Source organism: Lycorma delicatula, chromosome 10 (assembly GCF_047948215.1).
Source record: "Lycorma delicatula isolate Av1 chromosome 10, ASM4794821v1, whole genome shotgun sequence".
NCBI classification, from domain to species: Eukaryota; Metazoa; Arthropoda; class Insecta; order Hemiptera; family Fulgoridae; genus Lycorma; species Lycorma delicatula.
Window position 1 is genome coordinate 83,765,967 of NC_134464.1, and position 16,939 is coordinate 83,782,905.

The 16,939-nt window shown below is 29.4% G+C and overlaps 1 protein-coding gene across 3 annotated transcripts in view; it reads left to right on the forward strand.

Annotated features, from left to right (window-relative positions):
• Positions 1-16,939, forward strand: part of Lmpt (four and a half LIM domains protein limpet) — a 913,540-nt gene that overhangs the window by 429,363 nt on the left and 467,238 nt on the right. For 2 of the 3 annotated variants that reach the window (XM_075376625.1, XM_075376628.1), the window contains exon 1: positions 16,168-16,442. The exons of the other annotated variant lie outside the window; for it this stretch is intronic. In XM_075376625.1, the coding sequence (XP_075232740.1) occupies positions 16,183-16,442 (260 nt within the window). In that variant the 5' untranslated portion in view covers positions 16,168-16,182. Of the gene's footprint in view, positions 1-16,167; positions 16,443-16,939 lie in introns of those variants that run through there. 3 annotated transcript variants of the gene reach the window in all.

Here is a 16,939-nt window from a genome sequence, read left to right on the forward strand (position 1 = left end):
TGACTCACTGCATAAGCGCGTATGGAAAATACACCATTACATAGTCAATATAATATCAATTTTTTATTCGATCTTAAATTAAGCGTAACTCAAGAACGATGCAACCGAAGTTCATCAAATTTTAACATTCCCAAATTCAGATTCATTGCTACAGCATAAGTAAATTTCAATGACATTGATCAAGTAGTTTTGGCGATTTACGAGCCATAAAATCTTATACTTGAATGATAGTTTCGTACTTATTATACCTCAAAACGTAAAGAAAATTCATTTTTACCTCCCAATTTCTTTATGCGACCAAAGGTAATATCATAAAGTCGGTAAACATGTTAAGGATTGACGTATAAGTTATTAAAAAAACCGGTTAAATTACTTGTATAAAAACTTAAAAGTACGCAAAGTTTATTTTAAAATTTTAAGCATATTATAATGATTGTTCTATAAGTTTTAATTTAACGGGAAAAAATAAAAATATTTGTAATTGAGAGTTGTAAAATATAAAAATTTTGGAACGTTTGAAAATTGATCAGTTTTATAATATTTATATACTCTTTGAAAATCCCAAGTTTGAATCGAGATTTTGTTTATATATATAGCTAGTTGTGTTTATAACACGGTAGTGGTAGTGGTGGTAATAATAATAATAGTAATTTTAGTATTCTGCAATAAAATTGATTGACAGACACCCGATGAAAGTATAAGTGAAAATATGTCACTGCCTTGCCCAACAACAGTTTTACTATGTTTAATAATATAAAATTGAATGCAAAAAATTATCTATATGTATATACACATAATAAATACTAATATTAACGCGGTGCTATGTTCAGAAACCTGCCATGAAATGCAGTACAGCTTTATTATGCAATATATTTTAAAATCTTTTTGTAGTCGGTACGTTATTGTATATGTATCGCGTACTAAAAACATATTATAATATGATACAGTCCACTTTATCGACCATTCAATAAATAATCTATCATTTACCACAGCTACTATATACGTATATATTTTTTACTGTTACTGTGTATCACTTTTCTCTTCCTAATTGGAGCTTTCTACGTAATAAATAGGTTTCCTTATATTATCTTCGAATAAATATTATTTTTTAATGTAGTGGCTCAGTTTTCGATTTTTTAACTGTTAATTATTTCATTACGTGTATTGCTTATCAGGTTTCTACATTTTTATAGTGATTTCTTAATTCAGTTTTAAAGTATTTCGACCTTAAAAATACTGGAAAGGTATTTCGTGATTTACTCGGCTACGCCGGTTTTGTCATACAATACCTTACACAGCTTTTTCTTTTAGGCCTTTTCTCTTCAACATACTTTGGATTTTCTGTAAGTCTCTAAAACCTATTTTGATTTTTTTTTTGTTTTTCGATAATCCGAATTTTCTAGAAATTTCCGGACCCTAATTCAAATTTTGGATCTTTCTCACCTTCTACGTAATCGGGATTTGCTTTTTTTTTATTCTGTAAATATTTCTTAAACGTTGTTTTTCAATGTAATTCTTTTCTTCTTTTCAGTTTTTTTTTTCATTGTAGTTGCCTTTCGCATCTGTTCTTTTTTTTAAATCAATTTATTTTCTGTTGTTTTTAACGGTGACGACTATCATTAATTATTTTATTCGAAATTCTTTTTGATATCATTTTTAAAAACACCTATTAAATCACTTTTTTAATATTAAATACTCACCTTTAATATCGTAATCACTTAATGTTTTACAATGATTTTATGTTGCCATTTTATACTCTTTTTACTTCCATGTACGAAATAAAAGAAGTATTGTGATCGCGAAAAATTTCTTTTTTCAAATTTCAACGGAAATATCCATTTTGACCATCCCTGAATCCATTTTGACTAGTTACAGCGTGACGTCTGTCAGTACGTATAACTCAAAAATGATTAGTCGTAGGAAATTTTGGACTTAAGACTGTTGTAACATGTACTTGTGCCCCTTTCCCTTTTGATTGCAATCGAATGAACCAAAAACGTCAAAAAATCCCCAAAAAATGCATTTTTTATTTTTTTTAACTGCAGTAATAACCCCTCATTGAGAGCTTTTCAACGATATTCATAAGTGGTACTTATTTTCATTGGTTTCAGAGTTATAGTCAAATAAAATTTTGATTAATGAAATATTTGGATCTTACAAGGAGAAGGCAGATCGGTTCAAATCCGACTTCATCTTTTTTTCTTTTTAACTTTTTTGTTTATTTTTTATTTAATTATATTGATTTATTAACAATTAACCTCTGATTGTAAAAAAATTTCAGAATAAATAATTTTTCAATAATAACAATAAAAAAATATAAGTATTTATTAGTGAAATAAAATTTTATGTGCTTTTCATTTAAAAAAAAAATATGTATATGTAATTTAATAGGCTTAAAAGGAAGTCGTGTAGTGTCCACACCAGATGTTTTATAATTGTGTTTTACAACTGAAATTGTAAAAATTCTTCTCCATTATAATCACTGGTGTTCTACCTGTTGGCAGGTCACTGGCACCATTATTTTCTCCATCTGTTTTCTCCTACGTTTTTCTTTCCTTGTCATCATATTCAATATGCTTTATATTAACTTAAGCCTCTTCCTTCCTCTTCTTTTTCACCTTCAGCCGGGGAGCCTTCAAGAACTGTATTTATTATTCCTTTTCCCCTAATTTTATGCCCGTTTCAGTTTTGCCAATATTGTTCCATCTTCACTTATTCTTATTACTTCTTCGTTACTTATTCTGTCCACCCATTTTACTTTTCCATCCTCCTCCTCAATCTTAAAAGCCTCGATCTTATCTGTTTCCTTTTTCCCCAGATTTGTTTCATTGACGTACAAAAGTATATTTCAAACATAGCATTTTACCAGACTTCCTCATGTTTAGATTCGTGTTGCTGCAGAGTAGGTTTTTCTTTTTAAAAAAGGCTTCCATTGCCATTGCAATTCTCGTCTTAATATCTTTTTTACTTCTCTAGTCCTCAGTTAGTGTTGTCCCTAAATAACTGTATCTATTTACTTATTCAATTTTTCCTTCTGCTGTTGCAATATATCTTCTCTCTCATTCACCTTCATAACTTGTGTTTTCCCAACCATTCCTTAGACGTGTGGTTAATTGAACCCCAACCACAAAATTACACTCGTAACCCCTTATATTCAAATCCGTGTATAAAGCAACTAACTTTTAAAAGAATTTGAATCTCAGAATCTTCAACTTCGAAATTCAACTGTTAAACAAGTGATTAAAGACGAGTTAACCACTAGACCAGCCCGGTTGGCTTTTTTTAATATATGATTTTTTTTTTAATTTGCCTGTGTTTCATGCCATTCATAGAATATAGAATTTGATACCTTTTTTTTATTAAAAATAAAAAAATTAAATTTATTAAATTATTTATAAACGTAACAATTATGTAGTTTAATGTATATTTATAATTTGTTGCGTTTTTTTTTCACTACCAATTTTAAACCGGTTTTCTAAAGAACTACCTATGGTTCAGTTCAAATACAATAACTTTTATTTTAAATTACTTATTTATTATTTATGGATTACATAAAATGACTAAACCGAAAATGGGACTTGAAGGTTAAACGAATAATAGGTACCTGTAGCACGTTAAAAGAATAACTCAAAGCAGGTAATTATTACAATACCATATGGTTGAGAAAATATGATGCTTAACAACAAAAAAGATTACAAAAGAACAAGAAGAAAATTTATTAAACGATTTTCAAATTTATTTTTCTTTTGGTTAAATTTTTTTGCTTTGTTTTTAATTTACAATCTGCACTGTAAGAAATTTTATTTGATGTATCACTTCATTTTTTTCAAGAAATTTTAGTTTTTCAGTTTAAAAAATAATCTTATCTACTGTTTTCCTTCATTACAATTTCTTCAAATCGTTATGTAAGAAGTATATTTTATTAAGACAAATTATTTAATACTTTAATGCCTATTTGAATAATAACTGCTTAGCTACTCGGAAGTTACATTGATGTAGAGAAACTAATAAAATTGTCATCTAAATAAATAATCTATCCTCAACGCATAGTTATGCAATTTTTTTTTTAAATCAGTACTACAAAAGTTACAGCAAGCAATAAAGACGAAGTATTATAAATTAAATTAAATAACTTGATCTAACTATTTGTAATACTTGGACATATACCAGTTTGAAGCAAGAGATAAATATTAAAAATTAAAAACACGACTGCCAGAAAAAAACATTGCTGACAAACATTTTCCTTTAATATAGGATATTAAAGAGCGTGTGAATTTTGTATGTATTATAATTTTGTTTTTAGATATTTTTAATAATAATATATATTTATCCTGTGACTCTACCAGTAACGTAAGGATTCCAACCCGGAGTCATAGATTTAAATCGGTGCAGCCGTTGAGCTTCTACGGTGGTACAAACATACGTACATGCACTCTAAAAATATTTACACTCCTTTTTGGGCACTCGTGCAATAAGGTCTATTTCTGAGTATATCAGTTAATTTTTGTGGTGGTTTTAAATTATACGTTTTACGTGGTTTTAAATTTGTCGTGGTTCCATCGTGATTTTTTATTATACTAGCAAATATGCGGTCTTCGTTCATTACAACATGACCTTTCTATTTATCAGGTGGGTATTTAATTTTTAATGACAATTATTTATTTATTTTTAGTCTGTTTTAATTTGAACGTAATTTTAAATTGAGTTGCGTTCCTTTGTAGATCGTGTTTGTGAAAAGTATTTTTACTCTTGTATTCCTTGGGAGAGTATTATGATATTTATGACATCCCGACGCGATTTCCCTTCAGTCAGTTCGCTGACCTTTTGGTCTAGCAGGAATGCGCCTGATAGCGATTCTAATTTTCTGGATGATCCAATGCATTCCCTTCGCTGAGAGAGTCGCATATGATTCCTGAAGGCGGTCGCCTAACGAGTTATTGTAAAATTAAGGAAGGATGGATGTTATTCTAAAATTTAAGTTGTGGAGATTCTACCTCTTCTTTTTGCAGTTCAGGCTGGGCTGAATTCGCTGTCGTGGGACTTTTTGCTTCTGTCGTTCAAAATTTGTCATTTGTTTCCAGTATCTTGTACCATCCTTATCATCCAAGATTCTTATTTAGCTGAAATTGCATTCTAAAAATAACATTCACTTATTCTTTCCTTGGCTGAAAAAATAAATTCTGTAGGATCTTTTCATATACAAGCAGCTTCATTGATGAGGGACTAGGTTATCCAAAGGTACAAATTCATTTTTTTAAAATTCAGATTCTCTCTTCAGTAAATCTGATTTTAAAACCTGGTCGACGTAAAGATCATTTACTGCTCACTTTTTTGTAAAAATGTCTTATTAAAGAGGTGAATTATAAGCAGAATCGGTATACCTGGAATCGGTTGCCTGGAGGGTATATTTATCTATCTCAGGGTTATTTGTTCCGTGCTGAGTTTTCTCTGTTTGTCAATCATCATTTCTGGCGATCTATTCCTTTTTCTTATCCTTGATTCCTTTCTCCCTATTTTTGGTTCTGTAGATATAGGTTACTCGTGACTTGCTGTGACCGAAATCAGTGTATTTTTGATATTATCCTTTGAAGAAGGCTGGTCTATTTATCAATCCGAGGACTTTTCTTTTTTTGTCTGATTATTGCGTAATAATAAGCTTTATAGGTGGAAAAGTTGTATGGTAAAAGCTTGATTTACTAATCCTTTCTTCATATCCAGATTCATTTTGGTGTTATATAACTGTTTTTTTCATATTTCCCCTTATCACATTTTTTCCGTTTTATCTGTTATCTTCTTCACACAAATTTTAATCTTCACTATCTCCTGTTCTTTGATTAACTTCCTTTAGTTTTCATTCATTTTTTTCAAACTTAACATTAATATACATATATTCTGTTTTAACACGTTTTTCTATGATTGAATTTAACATGAAATACACCAAGAATTATATTAATCTATTAATTTAATTAAAAATTAAAAAAGTATTAAAAATACAATAGTAAACTCTAATTGACTTATTTTAGTATATTTATTAAAAAGTTAAATTTAGTACAATTATTTGTAATTCAAAATAGAAATCGATTTACTGCCTTTTATCTTATCTATTATTTAGGAAATTGAACATTTCTATTTTAGGTTTTCATTCATTCATTAGTTACAGAAATTTTAAAACAATTGTCTTTAAATTACTATTATATTTGTGGAGGTCGAAGTAACGGGATGAGTTGTACAGTACTTCGTTCAGATAGTCTGACTTAACCTTTCTGTGTCTGTATATTGTGCATTTCAAGCAGAGGTGGTTTATTATTCATGAAGCGCAGTTGATAGCGAGTATCCTATTTGAGAGATTCTGTAAACTTTATCAGATAGATATTTATGTTTAAAATATTATATATATATATATTTTTTTATATTGTTATCAATTTTGTATTTTTTTTTAATCGGTAGAATTTTTGGGCAGTATTTCAAATCTTTATATTAAGATTTTATAAATAATATATATATATATATATATATATTGTAATAAAATATATTAAATTTTTTCAATAGTAATTTTATTAAATGCTTTTTTTTTTTTAATGAACCAGTGATTAATTTTATTTTATATTAAACTACCACCCAAGTGGTGGCTTCGTTCGCATTGTATGGTTATTTGTGTTTTCCATAGCGTTCAGGGGATGTCTAGCAAAAGGGCTCTGCTTCCCCTTAATTAAATTTTTTTTTTTTTGTCTTCAGTCATTTGACTTTCTTTCTTTTTTCCTGTTTAGCCTCCGGTAACTACCGTTTAGATAATTCTTCAGAGGATGAATGAGGATGATATGTAATGAGTGTAAATGAAGTGTAGTCTTGTACATTCTCAGTTCGACCATTCCTGAGATGTGTGGTTAATTGAAACCCAACCACCAAAGAACACCGGTATCCACGATCTAGTATTCAAATCCATGTAAAAATATCTCGCTTTACTAGGACTTGAACGCTGTAACTCTCGACTTCCAAATCAGCTGATTTGGGAAGACGCGTTAACCACTAGACCAACCCGGTGGGTTCAGTCATTTGACTGGTTTGATGCAGCTCTCCAAGATTCCCTATCTAGTGCTAGTCGTTTCATTTCAGTATACCCTCTACATCCTACATCCCTAACAATTTGTTTTACATATTCCAAACGTGGCCTGCCTAAATTAAATTAATAAATTCATAATCCCCTAACTTTGGTATAATACCAGCTAAAATTATCGAACCAGAAGTAGGAGCTTCTACATGTACTCTAGGTAATCATAGATAAAATCCAAATAAAGGAAATTTAATTAAAAAATAAAATAAAATAATAAATATGAAATAATTGTTAACAAGAAAATCAAAAAAATAAATAATTCAAATAACCGTAACAATTATTTATATTAAAAATTTCTCAATGTAAAAGGGAAAGAACCAAAGAGTATAAAACATTTGAAAAAAATTCTGCTCTAAGTCGTTCAGGTATATACCAAACCCCCCCCCCCACCCGGGCAACCAATTACAAACAAAAATACAGGAATCAATATACATTCAAAAAATAAAAGAAATGAATAACAATAAAATTTTTAAAAAAAACCAACAAAAAATGGAAACAAAAAATATTAGATAAAAATTCTGAATAATAATAAGAATAACTTAGTCATGTTCTTAAACAACAAAATAGATAAGACAACTAATCAATTATAAAAAATAAGAAATAAACCCAAAAAAACAAACTACCTATATACAAAAATCAATTGTTTAATGGAATGGAATTGAATGCAAAGTTAGCGGGAGTTTATAGATTCTCCCTTCCGATCGCAGAACCTGGACAGAGTCCCTTGCTGCTGGATGATTCAATCGGGCGTGTTTTGAAATGTTTATTTTAAGTGACGGGTCTAATATTTCAAGTTTTGTCTTATTTAATATTTAGTATTTTTAAGGACGGATTTAATTGCATTCCAATCCGTTGTTAAACAAGCGTTATCGAACCCATTTTATGGGCCGACCTCGGAAGGCTAGGCTTATGCAACCTGTCCTCCCGACGTAATTCCCCTTCAGAACGTCCACTGAAGTCCTTTCGGTGCTAACGCTTCGAATAGTTAGTGCCTTTATCCAATGTGACCCCTTCTCCGGAGGAGTCGCAATTGCTGGTTTAATTTAATTTACATGTAAGTGTTAAAGGAGAGGTTAGGTAGAAGTTCTTCATCCACTTCTGTTATGGCTGCCTTTCAGGACGCATCTCTGCTGGGCTCTGTTCCGGACTCCTGTCCGTGATGTTGGGACGAGTAGAGGGTCTTCATCTTCTTCTTCTTCCGATGACCTATTGTTTAAAAAACAAAAAAGGATTAACATAAAGACAAGCTATCAAAATATTCACTTCTAGACTTACGAATTACAAAAAACTAGTAATGATAAGCCCAAAACACCATCACAATATTATTCATTAAACTCATGCTTGTGAAAATAATAATGATAAATAAAAATTATATTTTGCTCATTTATAAAAAATATCATTGTAATTTTTAATATTACACCGGCATTTTTCATACGCTGCAAAAATTACATTTCCGTATCCCACGTACAAACTTCTTGTGGTGATATCATTGAGTAGATAATAAATAATTATAATTGTAATTTCTTCTAACCAAACAACAGTTTGATTAGTACAGGACCCGAAACTTTGAATGACCTAAAGAATGCGGGTTCCAAAACAACCGGCCTCAATCTTAAAAATAATAGTTTATCTGATTACCCGTCCTTCGTACAGTAAAAATATTTTTTGTCCAGTTCTCAGCGTTACCTGACAAACACCACTAGGAAGTTCTTTGTTACTCATTAAAAAAAAAATTAATGTATTATAGTCAAGCAACTGGTAGCAGGATAGCCAGACGCGATGCACTACTGTAAAAATAGCAATGGTATTGGTTGAGCCGCCGCGCCATGGACCGTTACACTCTTTAAAAAATCGAAATTAAAAAAAAACAAAAATGGTTTTTAGATATTTATCTGAAGAGTATTTGCTAGCCCAAATCTAATCTACTGAATATTTAGTTTAGTATAGTCGGAAATGGGGAAAATTTACAATCATTTTTCAAAGTTTTTTTTTTTTTTTTTTTTTTTACTTTTCATCCCTTTCAAGGTCGAATTATCGAAAATTCTAAAAAAATGGATTTTTAGATATTCACATGAAGATTACACATTCCAAAAATCAAGTTGATATGTTACTGAGAAATTAAAAAAAGTCGGGTTTCAAAAAAAAAGTCAATTTTAACCCTTTAAACTTTGGAATTTCACAAAATTTAAAAATTATTTTTTTTATATTCAGATGAAGATTACACATACCAAAAATCAAGTTGATATCTTAATTTGTTACCGAGAAATTAAAAAGAAAAAAGTAAATTTCATTTTTACTCCAGTTTAACTTTTTAAACCCGGAATTTCAAAAAGTATTTTCTTAGTTCACTTACATCATAAGAAGAACATTCTCTTCACAAGGACAAATTTTCATCAATTAATCTTCAGTAGTTTTTGCTAGGCGTTAATTATGAATCGCTCACTTTATGTCTATAGATATAATCATTTAATTTATAATTTTTTACCGGTGTTATTTTTTTTAATTTTTCTTTATTAATTTTACATTTTATATATTATACGGTGTAGTTAGTTGCATTACGTAATAATAAACGGAAAAACAGTATCAAAATAAAAAAATAAAGTACAAAACTGATTTAAAATTTATGTATATTTATTAAACGCTATAATTATAATTTTTTATGGGTCCATGACCTGATTATGATTTATGAGTCGCTCCTGAAAATAACTGTCGTTGTTTTTGAGACTATCAGTGATCCTACTCCATACAGTAAACATAAAATTTGTTAGTGTGTAAAATTAAATATTAAAAAAACAATTTTTTTTTAGATTACTTTTAAAACCTGAGTGAATAACAGATTTATCTTAAGTTAAGTTGTTATACCTAAATCAGAACATCTGTTGACAGTTTTATTGTATGATATTGCGATTAGAAAGCTTTGTAAAATAACAACCACTTTCTATAGTTTACAGTTACTTGTTAAGTATATATAAAAGATGTATTTGTTAATCAATTTTTTCATATGATATAATATCGAGACTAATAGATTAAAGTAATTTCTTATGTGCCGTCTCGTCTCCTTAACTTTTATATTAATTTCACTTTTATTAGAACTAAATCTCTTTCATGTTGTTATATGTAACATTACTTCTGTTTATTATGTAAAATTATAATTAAGAGGTAACTTCAGGAAAATAGTATTAAATCCTTTTTTTTGAATCGTCTACTACAAGTAATTCAGTGTTGGTTATAAACTGTAATGGGTTTTTTAATCTCTTTTTGCACAGCATATGTGTCACAGTACAGTCGGTTTTTCATATAAATATTGTATACAAGTATTGTAGAATACAATATGTGACTCCAACTGTCTAACTTTGTTAACTGGGTGTACTTTTCTATAAAAAAAACGATCAAAATTCCAAGTAGTTTTCATGAAAACTCTTCTTTCATTCACATTTTTTTTACTATCCTGTAGTTTATTTTCGTTAATTTCAAGTAAAGTAGTAACATTTTTTGATTGAGAAGATACCATTGGTGGAATCCATTTCTGTTTATATAAAAATAAATGTGTTTGTGTAGGTATTAAGTTAAATTTTAAGAGTGTATTTATTTTATTCATCTTGATTTTCAGTATTTATAACGTCTCAATTTCGGAAATATTGTTTTCCCGGCAAATATAGCTAGAATAGTTATTTTAAAGGAGAAAGGATGATGCATATGAAAAATCGGGTATCGAGTTTTTTTCTGTAAATCTTTACATTTTAGAATTCAACTAGTTCATCTAGATGAAAAAAAACGCATTTATGTATGTATGTATGTGGGTACGTATGTATGTCGTATTCCTTTTAGCCTTATATTTCAGAATTGACCGAACAAATTTTCTTCAAATTTAGATAAAACATTTCTATTTTGGAGCATTGATCATATTAATATTTTTTTTCAAAATTCTCTAAGGGAGTGGGGAATGTGGCGGGAAAAAAATTACGATTTTCTTCAGCGGATTTTAGAGAAAATTACAGCATTTTAAAACAAATCTTTTACCTACAACGCATATATAAATATTCCAAAAGATCTTTTCAAAAAAAATCAAACCCCACCTATTAAAATTAAAGTATATGTTTTTGTTCTTTTGCTGTAACTCCCTACGGTTTAATTATTTGTCAAAACATTTTTTGAAAGTTTGTACTTCTTACATAGAGCTATAAAGAAATGTCTACAATTTTTTAAAGATTATATTCTCGCGCGTTAAATACAATCAAGAGGTGTCTGCGTTTTTCGATAACAACTCGGGGGTTCCGCAGGGTTCAGTTCTGGGGCCGGTTCTGTTCCTGGTCTACACTTTTGACAGCCAATCTCACGGTTGCTTCGTACGCGAATGACACGGTGATCTTAGCGGTTGACGATAGCCAGCTATAACACCTCGAAGAAATTGCAATCTGCAATGGATGCCATCAGCGTTTGGTTGCGTACATGGAGGATAAAGGTTAATCCGGCGAAGTTTAGCTACGTGACGAGAAGGGAAGATTGCCCTGCGGTTCGGTTAAACGGTTTCAGGATACCTCAAGTCAACCCACCGGGTTGGTCTAGTGGTGAACGCGTCTTCCCAAATCAGCTGGTTTGAAAGTCGAGAATTCCAGTGTTCAAGTACTAGTAAAGTCACGGATATGAATACTAGATTGTGGATACCGGTGTTCTTTGGTGGTTGGGTTTCAATTAACCACACATCTCAGGAATGGTAGAACTGAGACTGTACAGGACTACATTTCATTTGCATTCATACATATCATCCTCATTCATCCTCTGAAGTATTATCTGAAAGGTAATTATCGGAGGCTAAACAGGAAAAAGAAAAAGAAAGAGGATCCCTCAAGTTGGTACGGTACGGTACCTGGGCTTTTACCTTAATCGCCGTTTGATGTGGAGGGATCATGCTATGGAGAAGAGGAAGTTGCTTGAAATTAAGCTTAAGAAGATGCACTGGGTGTTCGGTTAGAGATCACAACTTTCTTTCTCCAATAAGGCTTTCTACAAGGCTTTCTTGAAACCGATATTGACGTACGGGATGGAACTCTGGGGAACGGCCAGTGTTAGTAACATGGAGGTTATTCAACGGTTTTAGAACAAACTTCTACAGAACATAACCCACGCGCCGTGGTTTGCGAGGAATGCTGAGATCCTCGATTACGTAGGCATTCCATACGATCAAGAGGAAACTGGACGTCTAGTTTCGAGGTGTGTTTCCAGGTTGGATAAACATATTAATCATCTCGCTGTGAATCTGGTAGACAACATCGAGGTCGTTAGGAGGCTAAAATGACTCTATGTGCTTGATCTTATTGATGGCCCGGTATGAAGATCCGATTTGGCGGCTTGGTGCTCACGTTTATTGTTTCTTGGCTGTTTCAAAGTTACTGTTTCGTTTACTATTTAAGTTGTTATTTATTATGTTTCTTTTAAGGTTAATTGTTGATTGGACATTCGAATGTGCATTCAGTCCTATTGTTTTTGTATTACTTGAGGATTATTACTGGGAGATCCTCTTTCAGGTGATGGTCAGTCATACGACTTATTTGTAGCTTCATTGTAGAAGCTGATAGTCAGTAAATACAGGAATTCAGCAAAATTTATTCCCCACCTCTAAAAAATATACATTCTAAATTTTTTTTGTTTTTTTTTTGCTCTAACGTTGTTTAGTTTGTATTATTAAAAAAAATTCTATTTCATCACCTAAAAAATAAAAATAAAAATTAATAAAATAAAAATAAATTTTAATTATAAAATTAAGCTTCGCACTTATATTTGTATTATATTCCGAACTCAAATTGAGAGCCAATTTTATTTTCATTACTTTTATAAAAATTATACTTAAAATGTTTAATGTTTTTGAACAATTCACTTTTAAATGATTTCTTTTTTATGTTAAGAATTATTTCCTTATAAACAAAATTTTCCTAAATTTTCCACAGAGTAAGGAAATTCCTAAAATCCAAAAAATGTTTTTATTCGAAATTTAGGAATTTTGATGCTTAAATGCTTAATTTATGGTAATCATGACTTGAACGACGTAAACGAGAAAGGAAGATCCGAAGTATTACTTTTTTATTAATCTTTGAAGCATTTCAATGTTATTGTAACTTGATAATTCATCAAATTTGTCTTATGGTCAGCCCACAAGCCTATTTTTTTAGCGGCCACCCTTTTGAAATCGACTATCTGTTGTTATTTATTTTATTTTTTTAATACTTCTACGATAATTAAATCTTTGTTATTAAGTAATCAATCATTTTTTTTTATGTTTTCTCTTTTCGAAATTATTGAACTTTGAAAGCGAAAAGAGACCATAAACGGGGAATTACGTGTTATTTTTTTTCTAATTCACTTAGATTTTCCTTAGTTAAATTGAAACTCACAATAATGTCGAAAATGTAAGTTTTTTTTTAATATACTCCTATAAAATTACTTTTTTTATCATAAAATGTTTCGCAAGATATATAACAAGATTTCTTTCTTTAATAACAAATTTTTTTTATGATGACGCAAACTAGAATTCTATTTTATTTCATTTAGTTATTCAAGTTTTATCTTTGGTTAAAAGCAAACAGACTTACAACTGGGAATCATTATTGAGATATAGTAAAAAGTTCCAAATGTTTGCTTCGTTCAAATAATTAGTCAATGTGTCTCAACAGGAAAACTAGTTTTTCAATATATTCAAACTAACGAACTGTAAATACGTATGTATATAGATAGACATCTATGTACAAATATACGCTTATACATTACAATTATAAATTTAATTTAATTTTCTTAATATTTGGCACTGTTGGTATTTGTGTAAAAAATATATTTCCACTTACCAACAATTTTTTTTTAATATATTATCCTAGCGCTTTCTGAGTCTTTTCTCCATTATCAGAGTTTATTTGAAACTATGAATTTGTATCCGTGCATATAATGCTATGTGTATGATTACAATTAAAGGTACTTACGTATTAACTCCACCGCAGCTACAGCTTTATTTAAAAAGTAGTCAATCGGATTTCGGTGGAAAATGAACAGTCTCTTTATTAATTTGTATAAATGGTTATTTATATTTATCTATTTTATAAATATAATTTAACCGAACTTAACCTACGCTCGCTTCGCTCGCTAACCTTGACTAATTAAAACCGTAATTTTTTGAGCATTTGTTTAATAAATTCAGTAATTATTGCAATTATTTATTATTTAAATAATCAAAACACTTCTCTTAATTAGTCAAGGTTAGCGAGCGTAAGTTAAGATTGGTTATATATTTACGGCCCATTGGTTATAACTCTATATCGGCCCATTTTCCACTGAAATCCGATTGACTACTTTGTTTTTAAATAAAGCTGTAGCTGCGGTGGCGTTAATACGTAAGTACCCAATTAAAATTAAAATTGTTATTTTCATAACAGTCGGTCGTCAATAATTAAAATAAAACATCATGTCAGTAGGATGTTTACGACTGTTAACAGATCTCCAAATATGTATTTATGATTAATTGTATCGTTTAATCTTATTATGTTTTAATTGTTTATTTATTGAATAATTTATTTTATTGTTTAATTTAATATACTTAATATTCGTTAATTTATTAGTTATACAAACCAATATTTTAACCATTTTGTAAAAGATTACATTAAAAAAAGTTTTTAAATGGAAATATATTGTTTATACAAATTATAAATTAAATATTAACTAGCAAATAAAATAAAAATTAAAAAGAGTAAGACCAGTTATTTATTTATTTTTTTGTTTTGCAGTGTATCGTTCAGTCTTTCTTTTCATAGGGAACAAAAAGCATTGACCTTAAGGCTATCACGAGTGTACTGCAAAGTTTCATGATGGTTTACGCTACCCCATATTCGGCAATTATGGGTGTTCACCTTGCCTCTGATATGAAACGTTGAGACATCACTAAAAATTACATTGTCTAAAAATATATCGTGGTCTGCAATTTTATCGATAATTTCCACATAGAACTGCAGCCGAGCAATTTTCTAGTCATCTATAATGTGATGAACCACGGTTAGTTTGTTTGGTAAACGATTTCCAAACAGTCGTTTGTGAAATGCCAGTCTGACCTGATGCACGTAAAGTTGATTTATTCCACTTTCAAAACTTTCTCTGAGTTGTTCCACAGCAGCATCAGGGGCGCATTAGTGTATTGGTGTTTTTTTTTTTTGTTTAACAGGACAACCTATCTCAACGGAGTTTTGATGCCAAGAGTTAATCGTACCCTATTAGGAGGTTTCCTACCGTACTCTACGAAAGTTACGTTGAACTGCAGTTGCTGACTGCAAATCTTGAAACAAAAACACACAGTTCCGTACTGGTAAATGTATCCATGTTTAACACTGGTGGCCGAATTTGGAACTAATTAATTATGTGATGTATTTTGCTATGAAATGGAATTTCAAGCGAATCTGTAAATTATCTAAATAAATTTTTATACGCTTTTAAAAATTGTGAAGTCGTTTTTGAATCGCCCGGTATAATAAAATTAATTTCTACAGAAAACTCTTTATATTACTGATAAAAAGAGTTGTTGATGTTACATGCAACAGTAAGATATCAGAACAATGCTGGCGTTGAGGTATACTTGTAATTGTTATATATATATATATATATATATATATATATATATATATATATATATATATATATGTTAATATTGTTAGTATAAAGAATCATGACTAAGAGGTTAACTTACTTAATGTTTGATAAGAGAATATAAAATGATATCTATGAAAACTTCTTCACTGATAACAGTGAACTATCGTCATTTATATATGTATATATATATACGCGTATGTATTTATAACTTTTAGTTAGTCAGTTAAGAACATTTGCTCTTATAATGAAGACTTATTATTTTTTCTAAATTTTATTAGTTTCTTATTTATTATTAAAGTGTTAAACGGACTAGTGTTATTTAATTGCGATATAAAATGCATAATGTACTTTAATTAACATTAATGACGTATTACAGTACCTTACTGTATCATCATATTATTTAATTTTATTTGTCATATTTTAAACACGTGTACAGTCTAGTTTAAAATAAAATGGACACGTCGTCTGTAATTAAACCGGAAAACAATGTCAGCGTAAATCTTATTAATAATAATAATAATACAAATAATATGCATAATAATTCTTGCAGTAATGGTAATTCGCAACATTCTATTACATTACGTTCTTTTCCTTCACGTGAAAGAAATTACGCAATGCGTAGACGAAGTCGTATTCCAACGACTGATGTTAATATTAGTGTAAATAATCTAGTGCAATTAATGGATTTCGATGATTTTTACGCTCATCATCTGTAAGTATTATTATTGTTATTTTTACGTTACATAAATATTTTTTTTAAATTATATTTATTTCAATAATTTTATAAATAAACTTGATTTTTTGTCGTTGTATTTTTGTTTAACGTTTATTTATAGCAGTTAACCTCTCAAAATGTTATTTTATCTTGAACCAATTACAATTATTCCATATAGATATCGGGACAATTCATTATTTTACACGAAATAACCATTCCTCATGATCTATATAATCTATAAATAAATATTTTATTCTGATTGTTACATAATAATAAATTGTTGTAGATCACATCAGGAATTGTAAAGTGCCGTAATCTGCGGTTAATAAATGAACTATCCCAACATTTATCTAGATAGATCAAGTTTTTTAATTACAGCAGCGTAACAAATACATAATTAATTATAAAATAAAAAGTTAACTTGTTTGGAGGTCTATATTAACAATTTAATTTATTATTATATATAATAAATACAAAGTATATTTTTTTTTGTC